Source organism: Borostomias antarcticus, assembly GCF_949987555.1.
Source record: "Borostomias antarcticus genome assembly, chromosome: 23".
Classification (NCBI taxonomy): domain Eukaryota; kingdom Metazoa; phylum Chordata; class Actinopteri; order Stomiiformes; family Stomiidae; genus Borostomias; species Borostomias antarcticus.
The window spans coordinates 9,644,612-9,667,216 of record NC_140256.1 but is presented as its reverse complement, the minus strand read 5'-3'; the positions used below and the strand labels follow the sequence as shown (position 1 = coordinate 9,667,216).

At 47.6% G+C, this 22,605-nt stretch overlaps 2 protein-coding genes across 2 annotated transcripts in view; both read right to left on the bottom strand.

Moving 5' to 3' along the window:
- Positions 1-11,678, bottom strand: part of cacna1ba (calcium channel, voltage-dependent, N type, alpha 1B subunit, a) — a gene marked incomplete at both ends in the record, with an annotated part of 69,670 nt that extends 57,992 nt beyond the window's left edge. The window contains 3 exons of the mRNA XM_084456822.1: positions 8,916-9,055; positions 9,735-9,840; positions 11,419-11,678. Coding sequence (XP_084312948.1) covers positions 8,916-9,055; positions 9,735-9,840; positions 11,419-11,678 — 506 coding nt within the window. The remainder of the gene's footprint in view (positions 1-8,915; positions 9,056-9,734; positions 9,841-11,418) is intronic.
- Positions 11,679-12,961: 1,283 nt separating this feature from the next.
- ehmt1a (euchromatic histone-lysine N-methyltransferase 1a) lies at positions 12,962-21,668 on the bottom strand. The gene is made up of 23 exons (XM_084456782.1): positions 21,636-21,668; positions 21,214-21,295; positions 20,590-21,011; positions 20,197-20,338; positions 19,668-20,003; positions 19,403-19,548; positions 19,143-19,286; positions 18,409-18,719; positions 17,238-17,321; positions 17,050-17,138; positions 16,850-16,956; positions 16,530-16,652; positions 16,290-16,391; positions 16,014-16,118; positions 15,460-15,614; positions 14,995-15,162; positions 14,765-14,909; positions 14,573-14,650; positions 14,379-14,494; positions 14,188-14,274; positions 13,866-13,944; positions 13,544-13,719; positions 12,962-13,414 (listed from the first exon to the last, which is right to left on the bottom strand). The coding sequence occupies exons 2-23, from the start codon at positions 21,242-21,244 to the stop codon at positions 13,258-13,260; spliced, it is 3,303 nt and encodes a 1,100-aa protein (XP_084312908.1). The 5' UTR covers positions 21,245-21,295; positions 21,636-21,668; the 3' UTR covers positions 12,962-13,257.
- Between the last annotated feature and the right edge of the window lie 937 nt (positions 21,669-22,605).

The following is a 22,605-nucleotide window of genomic DNA, read 5'->3' as shown; positions in this document are numbered from 1 at the left end:
AGGCTTTCCTGGCAATAATACACTAAATTGACAAATGAGGTTGTGAAAGCAATAAATCCATTTTTTTTACCTCCATAAAAATATGTATGAGAAATGTTCATAATATTCCCTTGAACCCGAACCCCAAACACTGATCAAGAGATGCGCTTGACATACGATGCTTGCTTGTCTCCATAGCAACCAATGATTCTCATACAGGTACATGAGGGAGCCATGAGTTTTTAATGACATTTTAAGACTTGTCTGACATACTGTAGCGTAGGTGACACAATAAAGTACGTTTGAAAGTATTCATGTCGATTTGGTGAACCGTGAGACGATAGTCTCAGTTAAATGGTCTGGGAAATAGCACATCATTGCTGGCTCCTTCCAGGTGTTTATGGTTTTCTCATTATGGAACACGGTTTAGATGTTCCACAGCCCGGTGAGCAGTTGATTGGTTAGATAACACAACCGTTCCTCTTGCAGCACATGGCTGTAGAACCGCCTGGCTCTGCAGCTCACAGGGCCTGACGGGGTCTGGAACACTGCCCAAGTGCTCTGTATGCCAGTCTGCACCTACTGTATCTTTCAGCATAGACTCTAGCTGGCAAGGGAAACATTGACAAAGTGAATGTGTCTGTACTATAATATCCTATGCAAGTGAGCTTTGTTGAGAGGGGTCAGGGAAGAATTTTTACAGCTCACTTATCTGGCCCCCGGGTGATTACTGTTTTTTTGCTTCCCTCTGGAATATGTAGAGAGTGGGTCGTATGCCCACCTCCCTTGTTCTCTGTAAAGCGCATTGTGTTGCCTCTGGGTATGAAATGCGCTATACAAATAAAGCTTTGATTGATTGATTGATTGATTGATTGAGCTGGCTGTTTCCAGTAACAGCACTGTTCTGTATGTAAAACCCATGACGCTGTCTCGTTTGGTACACTGTGTACGTTACGGTCCAACATGTGACTCACCTATCCCTCTGATGGACAGTAAGTGCAGATCAATTGTTTGAGTTTAGACAGTGGGGCCTGTGCCAGGATTTGTATAATGGCTATCAGCTTAACGTAATGACAGACCCGCTCAATAAAGTGCACTTGTTGCAAGACGAGGGGATAACAAGACTAAATATGTCAGACGGATTCTAGAACAGTCCATCAGGCATTTCCTGAAGGAGAGTCTATTTCCAAAATGCATCAGCTGTTATGAGTTAATTTGGTCCCATCCATCATAAACTATGGCCTACTACACGCCGTTCATGCAAGCCAAGTGCCACAAGCTGATTTTCCCAGCATGCCACCTTGTAGGCTCCGGCTGAGCGCAGAGTGTAAAGCGGAGCGGCGTGCGGAGAGAGATAGCTCACTAGCTCAGAGATACGACTCCCTGGCTCTCCACAGGGTCCTCGCCCTCCCTGACGACCAGCCCTCAGATCAATCAGCTCCCTGGGGGCAGGCTGGGCAGACCCCGCCCCCTCCATCTCTCCCTCTCCCTCCATCTCTCCCGCCCCCTCCATCTCTCCCTCTCCCTCCATCTCTCCCTATCTCTCCCTCTCCCTCCATCTCTCCCTCTATCTCTCCCTCTCCCTCCATCTCTCCCTCTATCTCTCCCTCTCCCTCCATCTCTCCCTCCATCTCTCCCTCTACCTCCATCTCTCCCTCCCTGTCTGAGAGAGAGCTCATCAGCTGTGCCCTCCCCCTGCAGTAGCCAGCCCAGACTCAACCCTCCTCCCCCTGCAGTAGTCAGCCCAGACTCAACCCTCCTCCCCCTGCAGTAGTCAGCCCAGACTCAACCCTCCTCCCCCTGCAGTAGTCAGCCCAGACTCAACCCTCCTCCCCCTGCAGTAGTCAGCCCAGACTCAACCCTCCTCCCCCTGCAGTAGTCAGCCCAGACTCAACCCTCCTCCCCCTGCAGTAGTCAGCCCAGACTCAACCCTCCTCCTCGTCTCCTCTCTGAATCCCCTCCTCCCATTTCCTGTGACATTACAAAGGTTGAAAGCGTCCAAGGCGAGCTGTTCTGGTTCCTGTTCTGGTCGGAGGACCGGAGATTCCTGCTCACTAATGATAAAACCCAACTGCACCTGAAAAAATGTCCAAACTCCAATCGAAATCAACTCCATTCTTTTTGTTATTGGTCTTTACATATGACTTTATGTAATGACCCACCCAAACATAAATTAGCCTCCTTTCCCACTCAACTTGTGAATGTTACAGTAGCTTCTGTCTGGGCCTGCCTCCCTCCCAGGTAGAGAACCTTTCGGTCTACCCTAACCAGCACCTAGCTCTGATCTGGATGACAGAGAGGTTCAGGCCATGTCAAATGGCCAATAAAGCACACGCACGCACGCACGCACAAACCGGCTCAGCACCATCAGACTCACGTCACTCGGCCGCAAACCGTACCAAGCCCAGGAGTTCTGAGAGGGTGTCAGCGCCGGGCTCTGCAGCACTAGGCTGAATGAAGTGAAAAATCACTGGTTCGCTTTCCACTCCAGTGAGTGAGTTGATCATGCATGGATTCATCAGATGGCGCATCAAGGCTTGCGAGTCAGGAAAGAGACCCAAAGAAAATGACTCCACCAATGAAGAATTGTGTGTTGATCTGTTATGACTGCAGCCTGCTGTAATCTGGGAGCTACTCAGCCATGCCATAACATTTCATCATTTGTCAGTCACAGAATTACACATTTGTCTTACTGTCATCATTGTTTAAGACAGATCTGCCTTGGGGGAAGAAAAGGCTAGGTTGTGGGCATATTTCACCTTGGAGCTCTTCAGATTTCACATTCAAGTGATCGGGTACTCTCCTGTCATCCAAACAATCTTGGACGCTTCCACTCATCGATACACAGATGGGGCTTGGCATCCTGTGTGGCGTGCGAGTGTGGCGCCGAGGAACAAACTGCAGACCACGACATCCAGGACTGTCCGATATATCGGAAACCCAACGGAATGCGTGGCCTGACGGTCGTGGATGACGAAACGGTGACGTGGCTTCTGGAGGTGTGCCCGGATATATAGCCTGGGTGACCCCCTCAACCAGGCTCAGGGTGGTAAAAGGATAGCCCCTCGGCCCAGAGCCTGGGGGGAGAGGACGAATCAACCAACCTACCCAAACGAAGAAGAAGAAGAATCTTGGGAGCTCAAGAGCCAGTCCATTGCAAATTCAAAACATTGTAACTACTGAAGCCATAGAAGAGCAGACTATGTTAAAGCATAGCTATAAAACCGGCCCTTTGCAATGTTAATGACACACTGACTCTTTTACCACTCTTTTACCACTAAGAAAGTGGAAAATACATCAAAACTACTCATAATATGGGTTTAAAGCCCCAATAAATCTTCACACATTTGAAGAGTAAGAAATAATTTTTGCAATACTGAGAGTGGGAAAAGGTAGCAATATTGACACGAAATAAGAACCAGGTGATCGATACTCGAAAAGTTCCGTATTCTAGACTCTCATTCCTTTAAGGACAGTGTTGACCTATCATGTTCAGTCACACAAAGAAAGCTACATGTACGGTCATGACACCTCCACTGATTAAGCAAACCAATCAGCTTAGCTGCGACTTAGAGTGGTAAGAAGTGTGGGGTGCACCTTGCCTCTGTCTGGGCAGACTGTACAAGGGCAGAGTGCACGCACGGCAGCCATTACATGTAGCCCATGGTGGTGTGCGGGGTAGGGGTGTGTGTTGAGGGCACGAGGAGGGTAAGGGGCCATTGCACTATTGACATTTGGGGTGTAATCCATTTCTCTGGAATAACACCCACTTTAAGAAATGGCTCCTGAAATGGCTCCTGAAATGGCTCCTGAAGCCAAGTGTGAAACCAGGCTGCCAGTCAAGCACTTCATATCTAGCCCCTTTGACACTGAGCACTGCCAATGAGAGAAAAGACTTCTCTGTCTCCTCCTTCCTCAACCTCTTCCCTCTCCTCCTTCTTTTACTCCTCCTCCCTATACTCTTACTCCTCCTCCAGATCCCCTGCTCCATCTCCTCCCTCTTCTTCTCCTCTCCGCCATTAGTATTCAGAAAGACCATGTCATCTGTGCAGCCAGCAGAATAATCCAGTTAAAATCTCATCACACCTTCACAGTGAGGTGAGTCAGGGACAAGAGCAGGGCCAGGAACTCTGGATGTTGGTGGCTGCTGACCGTCTCCTACAGTACGTCACTGAGCAACCTCCTCTTGAAACTTTGTCGTCTGACTCAGTAATACTGTAGCATGGATATACTAGAAATTATGCTCAGAGAGCACAGACCTCCGACCATGAATGCATTTTGTGGCTCTGTGTGTGTGCATGTGTGTGTAATTAGGTCAAGAGCTTTATGCCAGTCCAAACCCTGTCTCTGTGACCTTCCCAAGTCGAGATATGGCCATTTCAATTCCCGCCCTTTGACAATGAATGAGGGGAATTTTTCACTCCTGAGCCTACAGTAAGTCCAAACAATTAATGGAGGTGAATGGCCAGCTGTGTTTGGGCAGCTCATGGACCCGCCTAGTGATTGTGATCTACTCCAAAATGTAATGGGTTCTAAGTTGGCCAATGATACACCCCTCCACCGAGTTTCATGAAAATCGGTCTCGTAGTGTTTGCGTAATGCTGCTAAAGAACGAACCAACCAACCAACCAACTAACCAACCAACCAACACACACCACAAAACATAACCTCTTACCCTGCGCTGTCATTGGGGTGGAGCCAATAATCAGTGGAATAAACTGTGTACAGGGTTTGAAAATGTGTGCTACAGCCTCTCAGAGTACAACAAAAGCACAATCCAAAAGAAATTGGGCTAATTCATCTACAGTGAGACGCTATTAATAATTCATCTTTTTGTTCCACTGCCTTCGCTTGGATGACTGTCTGATTAGAAACGATCCTAACACAGGTCCCCTTGCTTATTTCATATGCATTAGGCCTTACCACAGAACCTGGGTCACTTTACCCACTCCTACTGTGCTAGACTAGCAAGCCACTGTAATCAGACTTTATTCCTGTGTTATGGAGGGGTGACTGTACAGTACACAATATAGTTAGAAGTGAACCCCTTCTACACCCTTCAGAAAGTGCTCACTTGGGTAAAACAAGTCCGTATCTCATGAATAAGAACATCTCAGATCATCCTTGGAGAGCAGTGCTGTGTTGACATAATCAAACAACATGTTTCCACTGACAGCACTTCCAGGAAACGAGGCTATTAAATGTGAAGGACTTCCTTTTGGGAGCATCAGAGAGGAACATGAAAGAGAGAGAGAGAGAGAGAGAGAGAGATGATGATGATGCCAAAGCACATCTGAGGCTGCTGACAACCTGAAAGCGTCACTCATTCTCTTCTCTCCATCTCACAGCCTCAAGTCCAGAAAAACAGTCCCTGTTTATCTCTTTCTGCAGGAAACCAGAGGTCAAATGCACGTTCACTTCTCAGGATATCAATAATGCTATTGCTTACTCACCGACTCAAGCTATGTACACTGCTCTACGATCACTATTCACTACATGCATAAAAATGTACTACAGTACCCTCTGCCATGTCTGCTTCGTTAAAAACATCAGAGAAATCCTTATTCATTCCACAACTGCATAATAGATCTATTGAAAAGCTCTACAGTACATCCCCTATGTATTGTACATACACTTAGATTTATTCAACCCAATAACCTCAACCATACATTCACCTAGATTTATTCAACCCAATAACCTCACCCACTAAAAGTACATGAGTTAAAGTCCATTGAGGGTGCTAAAATAATACTCTCCTCGGTCGTGAAATCCTGTGGTGCAGGATAAAGAAACCAGGAGATTGCTTGAGGAAATGCAACCACACAAGAAATCTATTTATTTGGTGGGAAAGTAGAGCAACTAGAACGCAAGACAGTGAAAAGCAAGTGAGTTCAGTGACAGATTAACCGCCAGGGACACCACAGTGATCGCTCCCATTTCAAAACAAAAGTGTGTATAATTTGCGTGCACTTGTGATTTGCCTTCTGTTTACTGCAGTTTTCAGACATTATCTGTGAAACAACATGATGACAAAACAAAACCCTGCATCGGTGTCATACTTTTAAAAAAAAAAGAGCAATATTATACTTAATTCATCCGGTTACAGCTCAAGGCAACTCGTTACAGTTACTGATTGATTGGTGAAAGGCTGGCGGACGGGCTGAGGTTGCAACGTCAACAACATTCCATCTATCCAGCGCTAACAACTAATGCGCCGCAGTCGGGGGGACGTGGCTCTAACAGCCAGCCAGAGCCGGCAGCCGCTTTGATCCACACAGCTAGGCTATAAAGAAGAGTGGTAAAGTGAATCTATTCCCTATGCGTTGGGTTCAATACACTATTGATCTGGATGGGAGCACGGGGGGGGGGGCTGATATATGCTCTTATTAGCAACTCCCAACGTCTTATTGGAGCATGTTAAAGGTCTGCAACGAGATCTACAGCCGGTCCTCTTATTCAAGAGCCCAACACCCCTGACTAGCAGCTCGTGAAAGATGGCCCCGGCGTGCTCTGGGCCTGAACATGTCAGAGGACCATGGTAATGACTACATGCTGTTAACAGTGATGGTGTTCGAATGAGCCCCATCCCGGCCCCGTGCTCGCGTAAACAATTGACTGCGCTCACGGCTGTTACTTTTGCTTTTCCACGGTGTAAAGACCAGTCTAAACCCATTGCCACCTTGATATCAACATATGTTTCAATAAATATTTCTGATTACCCATACCAGTTTCAAATACTATTACTTCTACTTCAAAATTCAAGCTTTCATCATAATCATCAACGTTTTGTAATTGCGGTAACACTTTACAATAAGGTACACAAAAATGAGTAGTTACTGAGTAACTAATGAGGAACCAATGATTAGTTAATGAGTAGTTATTGACTATGAATCCATGACTGTATAGTAGATAATGATGATTTACTAGAGAACAGACTGGGGACTACTATAGTAATTACTGTGGAACCAATGAGTAGTTAATGAGTAGTTATTAACTATGAATCCATGACTGTATAGTAGATACTGATGGATGACTAGAGAACAGACTGGGGACTGCTATAGTAATTACTGAGGAACCAATGATTAGTTAATGAGTAGTTACTGATTAACTCTGAACCCTAATGATTAACTAATGGTTAAGTAATGATGCGTTAGTGAAGGACTTCATGGTAACTACTCTGTATGATGTCTCACTTAACAATAAGATATACAAAAGATTAACTAATGATTAAGTAATGATGAGGTAGTGAAGGCCTACATGGTAACTGCTCTGTCTGTATCATGCACCACTCTAGTGGACCCAAACTTGCTACCACATCATTACTTCATTAGTCATTAGTTAATAATTTGTACACCTTATTGTAAAGTCATACATTATACAGAGCAGTTACCATTACCAATCAGTAACTACTCATTAACTAATCATTGGTTCCTCAGTAACTACTATAGTAGTCCTCAGTCTGTTCTCTAGTAAATCATCATTATCTACTATATAATCATGGATTGATAGTTAATCAGTAACTACTCATTAACTAATCATTGGTTCCTCAGTAATTACTGTAGTAGTCCTCAGTCTGTTCTCTAGTTCCTCAGTGACTACTATAGGAGTCCCCATGAGTAACTACTCTTTAACTATCCTCAGAGTTAATCAGTAACTACTCATTAACTAATCATTGGTTCCTCATTAGTTGCTCAGTAACTACTCATTTTTGCGTACCTTATTTTAAAGTGTTACCATAATTGCTAAATGGAATGGTTTTCTATGAGGCATATCCTGCAGGAAAAGAAACATGGATGGGTAGAGCACGGTAAGCAGAAGCAGCAGGTAGTGGATGCAGCCCATAGTGATCCACAGTCTATCGGAGCCAGTCAGACAACATGGGTCAATCACTCCCAGTAGCATGGCACTGATAAGACATCCAGACTGCTGCTGTAATGGCCCCCATCCACCACCCGGCCCTTCAATTATGGTTATCATGTCAGGCTGCTCCAGCCCCAATTTAATCAAGCCAGCCTCCTCCCCCCGCCCCAGACAGCCCCGTCCACACGTTGTGTAAGTGAATACGGGCTCGGCGATGGTGACAGGACCAAGTAGACGCCCCGACAACCTGTCAGTATCCCTCGCGTCTACCCTGCATAGACAGGAAGATGGAGTCTTTGTCCTGGTTACCTCAAACAAACATGGCTCTGTGTGGTTACTGCATAACCAGTCCGGTTCCTCAGAAGGCTTTTTTATTACATTTCCACCGGCGGTCTTTCTCCTTTCCCACTGAGCATGAACAACAAATTAGAACAGTGGAAATGGCTTCCAGTGGGTGGGGAGAGCAGGCCTCCACTGTTTATTGCAATGAGGTGTAGAGCTGACGTAAGCCCCAATAGATAGACCAAATAAATCTCCAGGCCATTAGGTAGAGCAGTCCAGGACAGTCTCTGGTGGTGTTAGCAACTACCCAGGGACTTTCTCCAGCGTAACAGCCTCCCCGTCATCACCCCTCCCCTCCTCTCCCCCTCCCCCCCCCCCCTCCTCCTCCTCCTCCTCCTCCTCCTCCTCTCCATCCTCTCCCCCAGGCATCTTCTGCTCAGCTCCCACCAGAGATCCACGCCCATTGTTTCGGGGACAATCCAGGACTTGCTCTATCGCCTCTGCATCCAGTACTGATGTGAACCTAATGTATGATTTACAAAAATCCAGTCTATATAATCCAGTCTATGGTATACGGTAAGTGAAAATATAGAGAGCGTGCGTGCGTGCACACACACACACAATCCAATCTATGATACAGTATACATTCGATAAGTGAAAATATAGTCAGTGCGCATGCACGCATGCACACACACAAACACACACACACATTAACAGTGGACTTTCTCATTAATCCAGACAGACAATCGGGTCTGTCAGTTTGCTGCTGCATGAGCCATTAGCCCAGTACTCACCCTGTTAAGACGACCACAAAATCCATTACATTCCAGCCATTACGGAGATAGGAGCCTTTGTGAAACGCAAAGCCAAGGGCGATGATCTTGATGCCGGCTTCAAAACAAAATATTCCAATAAAGTAGGGCTCTGTATCATCCTGTTGAAACAGAAACAATAAAAGTTTAATGAATTATTGACACCATCAATGACATTACATTACATTAACATTACAGTCATTTAGCTGACGCTTCTATCCAAAGCTACTTAAAATAATTGTATTTAATGTAGGAAAGACAATGTACTACTACTTGCTAGAACTCACAAGTGCATCTCCTTTCTACAAGAGGACTATGTGCAGCAATGTGATGAGTACTTGTGCTGTGCGAGCGAGTGGAAAAGCAGTTTGATTGCTTCATATCATAATGAAGTTACATCAATGCATCAAATAGAGCCTTTGCCCATCTGAGAAAATCAATCACTGACAGTATGCAGCTGCAAGGCACTTTGCCTGAAGGACTGACACTTCCATTCTTAAAACAATCGCACCCTTTGACTGGACAAAGGGGCTTACAGCATTTGCCCTTTTTAATGGCCCTCATTTAACAACAGAGTTCAGTTGGGAGCCTTAGGAAGCTCTAAGCTGCTCTGTGATACTGGTTAGCCTACAAAGCAGAGCAGAGCTAGGGAGGAAGTGCAACAGCTGCCAAGGACATGGAAAAGATAAACATCAGTTGAGTCGTTCGGATTTTGCGCAAGTAATTGAATAAATATTTGTCTCGTAGTGGGACATCATAATGACAGATCTGTGGCATGAGTACGACTGTTTGGACACTCACCAGACGCTCTGACATGGGGGTTTTGTCCCTGGCTGGGAGGTGCTGCTCCAAGGCCAGGACGATGCAGTTGGCTATGATGGTGGCCAGGATCATGTACTCAAACGGAGTGAGAAGGTTAAGGAAGACCAGTGGAAGACATTTAGCACAAAGCTGTACATATTGACAGAAAACAAAGAGTGTGAGGGAGAAAGGGAAGAAGAGAGAAAGCAGCATGGCCAGTAGCTAGACATCTCTATTTCCCTTTTAAAAGCTATTCAACAGAATCCAAAGTGATCACCCTCCCAGAGACTATGAAGGACTTGGGAAGGACCTGGGTTGTTCTTCACTAGCTACTGTCCCTGTAATTAGTCCACTGCCACAGTGTTGTTTATGGAGACCGTCTCCTCTGGAAACTGTGTGCACCAGAGAACTGAAAGACCTCCGCAGAGGGACATGACCAGAAGGCATCATCTCCTGACAAAGTGACATCATATGCAGGTTCAGAGATATTCACTTATTTCCTGCTCCCTGCTGCCCTGGAGTCTTTGGCAGAGTATGAAAATAATCCATAGTTGCTAAAATGCCCAGGTTAGCTGCTGCTTGATAAATGTTTGCTCAGCTCCCGGGGTAACCAACCAGCTATGTAAGTAATGGATGCTATTACCCAACTTAATATGGACTGATTGCTAAACCTTCTGCGTTCATTAAACACCTTGAGAAATAGATGTTCAGGCCTGATGCCATGCTATAAAGTATGCTCAGTTTTCCCAAAGCAGCAGAGATAATATTGTTATGCTCATTGGTATCGCTCAAAAAACCCAACAGCCAATTCCAGGTCCTACTTAATGCAATGTGCTCCAACCATCCAATAACGAATGTGGGCTGAAGCAATATGAAGACATGGTGTGCGAAAATATAGGAGAAATCGACCAGCATGTTATTGTCATAGATCTCTGCTTTGATGCGACACCCACGTAGATTATCCTGTCTCAATTTAGGAGACGGGCTTGATCCTCGCGCTTTATTGCGGTTGTGAATAGTAGGCTACTGTAGGCCTATTCGAGCGTGGGTGAGTTCAGGACCATGGAGAGCGCCTGTTCTGAAACCGTTTATCTGGCCTGTACGCATTGTAAAACAGTTGCCAGGCGTGACTTGTCTTAGAAAGAAATTGATCGAAAGCAGTATAAACAACACAGACTTGCCCAGGGCCGGACTGGCCATGTGGCGTACCGGGCAAATGCCCGGTAATATTCACCCAGTCCAGCCCTGGGTCCGGCCGATTGTGGTGGGCCGGTCTGGGCCAAAAATGCCAGGGCCGATTTTTTGTCCCAGTCCAGCCCTGGACTTGCCCAATCACAGCATTTCACAATGCGAGGGAATCAAGCAGTGGTTTGCGCGCGCACACACACGCGCGCGCACACACGCAGACACACACACACACACACACACACACACACACACACACACACACACACACATACACACACACACACACGAAAAAGCCAAGACAACAAGAGTGTTTGTTCCTTCTGGCATAATGAAAATCAATAGGAGCAGGCTAAATGCAGTAGGCTAAATAAAGGCTAAACGCAGTAGGTTAAATAAAACTTTCCACTCTCCAAGTTCCACCATTTCAAGTCATGAAAATAAACGGATACAGCAATAATAGCGTAGTTATAGTGATGTGGCATTCATAAAAGGATATGGCCATTCAGTAATTTTTTTGGCATATTTTCGTATGATATTATCCTCACTGAAGATGAAGAGAGACCGGTTGACAGTGAGGCAGTTCTGCTTGACGGGTATGGGGTTGTATATGGCCATTGTCCTGGCTCTTTGAGCCATCGTTTGCTTGTACACCCTTGGGCCAGCTGGGGGGCCTGGCGGCCGTATGGCCCCTCTCCCTGGGCCCGCTGGACAGCCACCTCCATACCGGCCGGGCAGATCGTCTTCGAAGCGAGCCATTCTAAAACCGCACAGATCTTACAGAAGAAATCAAAGCTGACTCTAGATACAAGATACAGAAGAAGCATCACAACACACACAGTTGTCCCAGCCACGAGTTCCTTTTGGTGCGTGTAAGGTCCAAGAGTATATTCAAGGAACATTCAAAAATAGAAAAGGTGTGTTTTCTTCAGAGCTTGATAGATTAGCCTACCTCCTTTCTTTTACTCTCCATATTTTCACTGACTCCAAATATCCAAATAGAATGGAACATGTAGAGAAAGTTTAGCTTTCCATGTCACATAATGTTCCAGATGTTCTTCACTGAATGGTCACCTACGCATCCCGTTCCGTGGTGTTCAGCCTTAGTAACAGCCACAAAGGTGAGCAATATAAACAATTTCCATCATTCAAAGATGCCAATAGGTGCGTTAGGACTGCAGCGCGTTTCACAAGCCCAATACAAAAAACGATGCAATGTATCTCCTCCTCCACTGTAGGCTAGAGCCGTTGCGGGTATAAGTTTGTCTTTTTTGTTACCTCCTTATGCAGACGAGGAATCTATCACGACCCGCCCCATCAATCGTCCTATCAATTCGGGCAAACTGTAGCGAGAAATTCCAGGTTTTGGCACCTCTGCTTCCGCTAAATCACTGGCAATGCATAATGTAACCACTTTCTCCAGCCAGTGCTCCTTATGAATCGACCCACGTGATTAAAAAGACGCCAGTCAGTGGCTCCACCTGTACCGTCTCTGTATCCATAGCACCAGGGAGGAAGAAGGAAGCCGCCGCTAGTCTCCCGGGCTGAGCTGGAATCGCAGATGCTTCACCACCGCGTCAGAATATGAAGGAAACTTGATATCACGCATTTCTTATTTTGGCTACTATGCTCATTGCAAACTCTCCGCAACGTGTTCTGATTTTGCAGTGAGCATGATCTTCCTTGTAGTTCATTTGCTCGTGTTTTGGATCGGGCGGGGTTGCCTGTAAAAGCTAATGTAGACAGCGCATCTGCAGATTGATATCACCTTTCCTGCTGACGACTCCTCAGCGCTCCTTTTACCAATCATTTATTTGTTCAAAATGTTTTCCTTTCCTGGTCATCATCATATCCATAATCTAATAGTGTTTAGCTAATAATAACCGCAAAGCCTTGGGTGGAGGCATCTATAACCAAACCATCTCCCTCTTATTGCTGTGTATAAATCATTTCGAGTTTGATGTGCAAATAAAATAGTGATTTACACGCACAAGACATGTGAAGACAAGGGAAAAGAAACATGAGATACGTGAATCAAGTTTTATTGCTAGTTAAGCATGTATCAAGTTGTATTGCTAGTTAAGCATGTAATAAAACAGTCTAAAAAATGTAACATCAGTCAGTCAAGACTAAGAAATGTCTCGTCAAACCTGCTAAAATTACACGATTCTAAAAATGACAAAGTGACACACTGTAATTCTATCCTAAAAAAATGAGAAGCTGGCTGGCCAGGTCTTCAGTGGTTAGATATAGCTAGTACTGGGAGTGGAGACCACAGCAGAGACTGAGGGGAGACCATGAGGGTAGGTGAGAGGTTCTGGTCTCTATGCCTCCTAGGTTATAATTCCATAGGGGCAGTTGACTGCTGAGGTGGGCTCTCCGCCCTCAGGGCCCTCTGGGCTATGGCAGCAGCGGAGTGCCGACACTTAGGAGAGCAACACTGGCAGCTGAAATACTTGCTCTTGATCCTCCAAAAGTTATCTCCATAGTCGAACCTGCGCGGAAAACACAAACCCATCAACTTCACATGCTGGAGTGCAGCTCGTTAAAACGGACGCCCTGTCACGACATCCACAGAAGCCTACTTGTCGGTTCAATGGGTGACGAGTGTTCGCGCCGCTCACCCTATCTGGTCCCCCGCTTGAATAGGCGTGCGGGAGAAGAAGGCGATGCGCGGGAAGCGCAGGTCCTGGTGCATGGTGAACACCCTCACCGCCAGCAGGTTGGGCTCGCACAGATGGTTGATGAAGCGGCCCACGTTGCCAAAGAGACGCGCATCAATACAGTGCGCATCTCCCACCTGCAAAAGCAATTAAAACATTTAGTCTCTGCTGCATTTTGTGCACTGCAGCACCTCCTGTTGACCAAAATGTTAATGTGTCACTGTAGCACACCCAGTAATGAGTCACATTAATGTAATTGTTCTTCAAACATTTCTACAGGCACCTTATTATCTAGGGTGAAGAGGAAAGAGTCATTTTCTCTGCCATCTGCCGATGCATCAGTGATGATCTCCCCCACATACCTGCAGGATTGAGACAGCCTGTTAGAGAAGAACTGTGACGCAGTTGAGGGTAGCAAGAGCTTCAACAAATCACAATCTGTTGTACATGGAAGTACACGAGAATGAAACATGCCATCTGTAACTGCCAACAACAATGCTCTGTGGGGCATGCTACACCAAAATTTACGAGCTCGTACAAAGTCATTTGGGGTAGAACAAAACATCCTGTTCAATCCATGCATTTTAATGTGGACGCCAGCTTACTCGCAAATGAAAGATCCTTGGGGAATGTCCTGCAGTGCCCTGACTCCCCAGCCCATTCTCTCAGTCTTGTAGACCTGCAGTCTGACTCTTGGAGAGGAACACAACACGTGACATTCCAGACATACCTGACCAGGTGGACTGAGCGAATGGCATTCTGATTGGCGGAAAAAGCATGCGGGGTCCTCCTTTACCTAAGTCCGTTTTGTACCACGCGATTCCTGCATGTCCTCCAACAGGAACAGGCGTGGTTACACTCGAACAAGACGGGAGGCTCCTTCTGGCAGAACTCTAGAGGCAGATGCCCCTCCTGGGTAAAAGGAGGTCGCACGGTCACAATACAGACTATGGAGAAATTTAGCCTCTTGCAATGTTAGCATGAACTTACTTTGTCGTACCAACAGCGCAGACTCAGCTGACCACACATGCAGTTATTGGAGGAGCAGTCGTCTTTACACAAGCAATGCTGAAATAAAAAAGGGTCATCTTCATTAAACAACACATTGCAATCATTTTGAAGAAAAAGACGCATTAGCCTTCTAATCAAGCATAATCTATGTTGCGTTTCCGGGAGCTTGACCTGTAAGTGAGTGATGTCCTTGTCTATGTTCATTGGGGAGGTGACACAGCTGTCGGGGATGTATTTAAAGTTCTCAGGGCAGGGCTCAGCATCCACCCCGTTCACGCAGGGTATGGCAATGGCCTCGTACCCTCGAGAGATGTCCCTGAAGGGAAGGGGGCAGGACACAGAGATACATTTACACACCCGCAGTCTCATATTCCCCCTCTGTTGCTAAACCCTCGTCATACCTGGACAGGGTCTTCTCTCCGAGACTGTCCCTGCCTCTCCTGGCGTCGGTCAGCTTCTTATTGGTGCTGAGGGCCGTCCACACTTTGGAGTTATAGAGGCAGCAGTCCAGGGGGGTCTCGCCCTCACTGTTCCTCAGGTTCACATCTGCTCCCCGGGACAGAAACAGTCTGGGGGGGAGGGTGGGGGGGGGGTGGTCTGTGGTTAGGCTCTGCCCTGTACAGCTGTAGTCAGCAGCCAGTCTGCCCCCCACTGGCCAAGCTACAACAGTGGCAGGTACTAATCACGGCATAAGCTGGAAGGGACAGATCGGTAAATAAATGTAGAATAAAAACGTCAGATGGGGCCCGTCCTACAGTATATGAAGGTTTTTCTGTGTGGTAAGTGCGTCCTAACAATCTAGCCCTGTCCTGTTGAGATCACGCGCAGCCTGGCGCTGTGAGGGAAGGGGCGGGCCGGGCGCTCACGTCACACAGTCCAGCTGGTTCTCCCTGGCGGCCACGTGGAGAGGGGAGTCCCCGTGGACGTTGGCGGCGAGGAGGTCACACCTGGCATCCAGCAGCAGCTGCGCGATGTCGTCGGAACCGGACAGGGCGGCCCAGTGGAGGCAGATGTTCTCCTCCTGGTCACGGGTGAAAGGTCAACTCAGGGTGACATACAGTACATGGGTGTACATGATTAACGTGTCGATCAGTATTACCGCCTATAGTTCAAACATGACTACCTGACACCTCCTTAAAACATTGCTCTGGCTAAGAAAAGAAGTGTGAATTCATTGCCCTGTTCTCAAGGTGACAGGAGAAAAACTCCTTAAACTGTACTGTATTCCACGCTTAACATGAGCTACTGTATGAGCTATGGGGGAAGGAACATCGTGCACCTCATGGGAAGCCCCGTCAGAGGAGAGACGCGAGGGAGGTGTGAGAGCAGGCGCGTGAGAGGAGATACGGTCTGGGTACGGGCCCTGGGGGATGAGGGATGAGGGGGGTGTAGAGTTAACAGCATGGCTTTCTGCTCTGACCTTGTCTCTGATGTTGACGTCGGCCCCTTTGGAGAGCAGCAGCGCCACCAGCTCTCTGTGCTTGTACTCGATGGCCCAGGTGATAGCCGTCCAGCCGCCGTCGTCCTGCAGACAAACACAGCCCACCGCTGGGATGACCGCTGGGATGTAGAGCGCAAACCACGGCAGAACACCGGCGCCGCCTGATTGTGTCGTCTGTGTGTTTTTTTGCAATCATTGTGGACATTTTCTGCGTTACGCGGCCCCGGCTGTGAAGAGATGGGAGATGGTGCGTACCTGACAGTTAATGTATCTAGACGCCTTAGAGAGGAGGTGCTGCACCATGTCATGATGTCCCAGTTTAGCTGCCAAATGCAGGCAGGTGGAGCCTTTGATATCCTGTGGTGTGAAGACAATTCAAACAGTTTTGGACGGTTGAAACAGACATCGTCAACTGTCTTTTTCAAGAATATTAGCGACGTCACAAAGCCGTTGTGTGTGTGTGTGTTAATAAAAGTGATGAACGAGAGGAGCGACCTTGTGACTGACTGCAGCCCCGGCTCTCAGCAGGTACTTGACAGTGTCCAGATGGTTGTTCTCACACGCGCCCATCAGGGGAGTCCTCTGCTCCTCGTCAAACATGTCCAGGTTGGCCCCGGCCTACAGGGGGCAGGGAAAACTCACACTCACACCTGAGCCGAGGCGTGGATTCAAATAACTCAGGCCATCTTGACATGGCACGTCTTTGCGAGAGTTTGCGCTAGCTGTTTTGACCTACGGTGCGTTCCGCCGGTCCCCGACTAGCTGGACCAAGCTGACCGATGCCTGCGGTGCATCGGAGCCCCTTGACTGCTCACCTGCACCAGCATGTGGCAGATCTCCTGGTGGCCCTCGATGGCGGCCGCATGCAGCGGGGTGCGGTTGTTCTCGCCCTCCATCAGGAAGTTCGGGTCCTTGCCCTCCACTGGAAGACAGAATTGTATTGCCTTTTGAGTTTCTGCATTCCATGTGTTCATCTGGCCTCATAAACCAGGAGAGAGTTACGGCATGTTTTTACCCAGCAGGTGGATGACTTTCTGAAGCTCTCCCTGTTTGGCGGAGATGTATAAGTGTTTTGCGGGATATTTCACTTTCTTTGGCTTCAAACTAGAAGAAAGGAACACGGGTTCAAATCTGATGTCATCATACAATCACTGTCTCTGGTGTTTCAAAGAGATTTCTCAGGACTGCGTGATGTAACCTCACTTTTCATCATCCAGCGCCATCAGGATGTTCTCCAGTGACTCATTGGCTGCCTCCCCACAGGCCCCCGGAGGCTCCCTCTTCAGCCTAGAGCAAGATCACACACACAGAACCTTTCTACTACACATCAAGTACATCTATGTAAGAGACGCAGAGAGAGAGAGAGAGAGAGAGAGAGGGAGAGGGAGAGGGAGAGAGAGAGAGGGAGAGAGAGAGAGAGGGAGAGAGAGGTGAGGAGAACAGGCAGGCGAGAGAAGGTAAATGGTAAATGGACTGCACTTATAATAGCGCTTTTATCCATCTCATTCACCCGTTCATGCAAACATGGCGGCAGCTGCCATGCACGGCTAGCCTGTCATTGGGAGCAATTTGGGGTTCAGTGCCTCGCTCAAGGACACTGCTACCGGGAGGAGCTGGAATCGAATTGGGAATGTTCCAATGGGCTGTACGCACACCTCCAGTACTTCCTGAAATTAGACATGCTTCTCTATTTCCTGTCCTACACTATTGGATGAAGTGATTAATCAGGTGTGCCTGACTGCAGCACAATGATCAGGCACACCTGGATAATCAAGTTGTGCATATAGCCTATTAACAGATGGCTACTCTACCTCCTGAGCAACTGCCACCCTAGTTAAAGGGCGTAGCAGAGAGACAGAAAGAGCGAGGGGGGGGGGGACAGACAGAGAGATAGAGGAGAGACAGAAGCCATGTTTCCATCCACACGTTTTATGCGAATTAAGTTATATCGAATTAAAAATGCCTTATGGAAACAGTACAATTCGATTAAAAATAATGAAAATCGCCAACAACTTTGTACTGTCGATCTCATCGACATAAAAAGTCTTTTGTGATAAATGCTTTATCCGATTTAAAGCTCTAGATGGAAACGCACGTTCACCGGCTTTATTCGCATTCATATTTTTAGCGATCCTCACACAATTCGATTGACAAGTGGATGGAAACATGGCTAGAGAGAGAGGAAGAGACAGAGAGAGAGGAGAGGGAGACAGAGAGAGAGACAGAGAGAGAGGAGAGGGAGAGACAGAGAGAGAGGGAGAGACAGAGAGAGAGGAGAGGGAGAGACAGAGACAGAGAGAGAGGAGAGGGAGACAGAGAGAGAGAGAGTGAGGGGGAGAGAGAAAAAGAAAGATGAATAAAGAGTCAGAAGTACTTGTTAGGTGAGGAGTCTCTCCTGCGCCTGTCGGCCTCCGTGGTCTTCTTAGCCCTGAGCATCTGCGGCCCGGGGGGCAGTGCCGCCAGAGCAGGCAGGGTGGCCACGGTGGTCTCCGTCGGTACCGTGGGCCTCGGGTCGGGTCTGGGCACAGATGGCGCGGGGTTAGGTTTGGGGACCGTGACCTCCTGGGCTCCGGTGGCATCCTCCCCGCAGTGGGGACAGAAGCTGTGCTCCTTTATCACGGACGCGCAGCCCCGGTGGTAACGGTGCGAGATGCTGCCGTACGGCCGGCACTCCATGAAGGTCCCCTGAGAAGACATCAGTCCACCTCCGGTCAAGAGACGATCGGTTCGCCCCCCCCGGTCAGACAGGAGAGCTTCAATGACAGGAAAGTCAGTGGACACGCACGCCGGATAGACGCTGGGTTTAGTCTACATTGAAATCTCGGCTATATAGCGCTTTTCCACCTTAGCGGCACTCAAAGCGCATACAATGGCCTCTCATTCACCCATTCACACACACATTCACACACCAATGGCGGCAGCTGCCATGCAAGGTGCTAACCTGCTCATTGGGAGCAATTTTGGGGTTAGGTGCCTTGCTCAAGGACACTTCGACATGTGGACAGTCGGAGCTGGGATTCGAACCGCTGACCCTTCGATCATTGAACGACCCTCTCTACCAACTGAGCTACAGCCACCCCTTATATCAGTTTGTCTCCCTCCACTCACCCCCCTGCAGAACAGGCCACAGCCCGGGCAGCACTGGTGTTTGACCATGCCGGCCCGGTGGTCCTCGCACAGAACCAGCAGATGGACGGTGTTGGACGGACGCATCATCTGGGCCTTCACCACGCTCCTCTGGCACCGACTCACCTGGGGGGGGGGGGGGGAGGAGGACAGAACGATGTCAGAGGACGTGGAAAGGAAAGGCCTTCGGCTCCGAACAGAGAGGGAAATGGCCGGGCTGCTCCAGACCCGTCGGGCCCTACCAGGCCGTCCACACTCTCTGTGGCCATGCAGGTCTGCTCGGACAGGGAGGGGCTGAGCCCTCGGGAGGGGGCCTCCATTCGGCAGCAGCACAGGGGCAGCTCCTCAGCCAGGTCCGTCTCCGTCACCTCGGCGTCCGCAGGGAGGCCTAGAACGAGGCATGGACCAACAGCATACGGTTAAACATCCCAAAACCCTTATGCATATATATCTAAGATATCCTTATATCTTAACGCGGCACACAAGTAATGACAGCTCAACCCTAACCTGATCGTGAAGGTGAGAACAGCTCTTCTTGGGCTTTTAGGTCCAGAGAGTCCAGAGCCAGCTCGGTGTATTCCTCACTGCTGCCCTTTTCTGTGGCTTCCTCCAATCTAATCTCGCCGAGGTCGGCGGGCTTCGCCTCTTCTTCTCGCTGGGCTGGGTCTTCCTGTCTCGCCACGTTCTCTTCGTCTATCCCAGCTCCATTCTTCCCCATGTCGCTGTCTGAGGCCTCCTTCATAGCCGGGCCTGAGGTCGCCTTCTCCTGCTGTTTCACCACCTTGCTCTTCTTCTTGGGGACAAAACTGTACATGCCCATCTTCCTCTTCCTCCTCTTGGTTGCTGTGGAGAAGTAGGGAAATTGAGGGAAGCGCTTTATAGTAACCTTTACAGTAACCATCCGTAATAAGCGTAAATTAATAGGTAGTATAATGGTCCATTTACAGCATGCAAGCTATAAAAAGCGAACAAAAGCGTCAACTCTGTGTGCCGCCATTTTTGTGTAATTAAAAGAACCTTGACACTGTTAACTAACCTGGCTGGGGCCTGGTAGAGACAGCAGTCTTGCCTTTCTTGCTCTGAGGTAGCTTCATTTGAGTGGAGGTCAGGGATATTGGCTTTTCCGTTTCCATCTGTGTGTCTGCTGTGCTTGATTCAGCTCCTTTCCTGCTCAACGGCTTCAGAAAAACCAAAAAGTATGGTCAACCACACTGTCCACAAAAACATAAAGCATCATACTAAAGACATCAAAACTATGTCTGTTTCTAGGTGTGCAACAACGACAAATCGGTAAAATTGCTAACATTGCTATTGCACCGTTTAATCGATCAATTAACTGAAGTTATAAAAAAAAAAAACAGACTGATGCATTATCAGAACAGTTTTTAGTCACAGCCCTATTTGTGTCGGAATGGATTGATGTCTGTACCTTCGGTGTTGCTGGAGCAGAGGCGGGTTTGTCCATGGTCTTCCAGGCGCAGCGTGTCCTGCCAGCCAGACCCGTCTCCCGAGAGGACGAGGCCTGTGGCAGAGCCTCCTCCGACGGCCCCGCACCTTCTGCCTGGGCTGGGGGGAGCCTGGTCCCAAGCCCCATCATCAACAGACGGCGTGAACCGCTCGTCCTTACAGGGGCGGCGCTTGATTGTTTATTGTGTAAAATGTAACTGCTCGGACTGAGGGCTGACCCGTGGAAGGTTGTTATGTTAGTTGTTATGCGCTTGTTGACCTGCGGTTGTCGCGTGGCTCCAGTAGCTGTCACAGTGCCGGAGGCCTCGCCGACTCCTCTATGCTCCATAGCTCTCCTGGAGGGATTCTCTGGTCTCTTCACTCCAACCTCACCAGCAGCACCACCTGGAAGATAAGAATCAGAATTTGTTTATTGTTGTGCAGTTTTTCGATGTACTAGGAATTTGCTTTCAGTCGTGGTGCATACGAATAGGAATGTGATGTACACTGAGGACATTCACAGAGAACTTGAATCTCATTCTGGTATGTGGATGGGTGGAGGCTCTGGAAAGGCCTGTGTGAAGGTGAACACAGCGAGGTGGCTTACCAGCTCCACTGGATCTCAGCTGCTCATTCATCCTCTCAAATGGCCCAGGGTCTGGCTCCGTCACACAGGTCTATGCCCTTACCTGATAGGTTAAGACCAGCAAAATCACTATTTGCATACAACATAAGTAGGCTAATTGCATTCCAGCACATGTTACAACTAGGCTGGAAGCCATTTTGAAGTTTGTGGATTGGAAACTACAGTGCATCAATCAATAATAAAAGCTGCAACAACTTTACAGAAGAGGAAAGATACAGGAGAAAAACAAAACAAAAAGCTAAGCTTTACCTACCATACAAATCACATGTATTCACAGGAAATCAGTCAAATCATGCAGTTAATACTTCTACAGTGCATTAACGAACATATTCTATCCAGGGCAAGGCCCCTGCAAAACTTAGGGCAACAGAGTAGCTTCCTACCAGCTCGTGGATGTAGTTGTTGAGCGAGTGCAGGCAGGCGAAGAGATCACACTGTTTTCCCTTCCTTCCTAACCCCATACGTTCAGCCACAGTCATGTGACGAAGCTGCTCCCTCACAGGGCATGCGCAGTGAGCTCACTGCTGTTCAACATGTGCCCATTTAGAAGCCGCAGTTCCTAATGTGTCCAGTGGGAGCGTTCTATTAATACATCCATGAGTGGGAGGTACACTACTCCACAGACTTCACTACGCACTTGATTTCGGTTATTTATAAATAATAATTATAGTAACTTTCATCCGAATACTAAAATATTGCTATTAATCACAAATATAAATCTTAATCACAAATGAAAACAATTTTATTCAGTTGCTCATACAATAGGGTCTGGCTGCAGACCATTCAAATGTGTTCAAATGATACAGTAGCCTACCTGTAGCTGTGATAAAATACAGCTGTGAATACAGCTGTGAATAAGGCTCTACTTTGAGGACGATAACATAACTAACCCTCTACCGTGCATACAACATTCAGTTGTAAAATAAAACCTGCAAAAGCCAGAGGGTAATGACAATCAATATACTGAACATACGCATGATATATACAAGAGATACATGAGCTTTGAATAAGAATACAAAAAACTTTGCAGAGGGGTATTCCGAACATAAAAACCCCACAGTAATCAAATACCCAAAACATTAAAACAATGAAATATGCATATTCAAACTAAGGTAAGGGGTGAGGTAAGAAAACATGCAATTGGGTATAAAACTGAAGAACCACCAGAGAGTACATCCACTTGTATTTATATTTAGGAGGTACTGGATTAATGGCATCATGTCCTTTTTTCTCTGAAAATAATGCACAGGAGACACATACGTTAGACATAGGACAAACATTGGACCTTTTCGTTACACTCACAATTTTATCTTTATCACCTTGTTTTTACAGAGGCTACATTAACTAACCAAA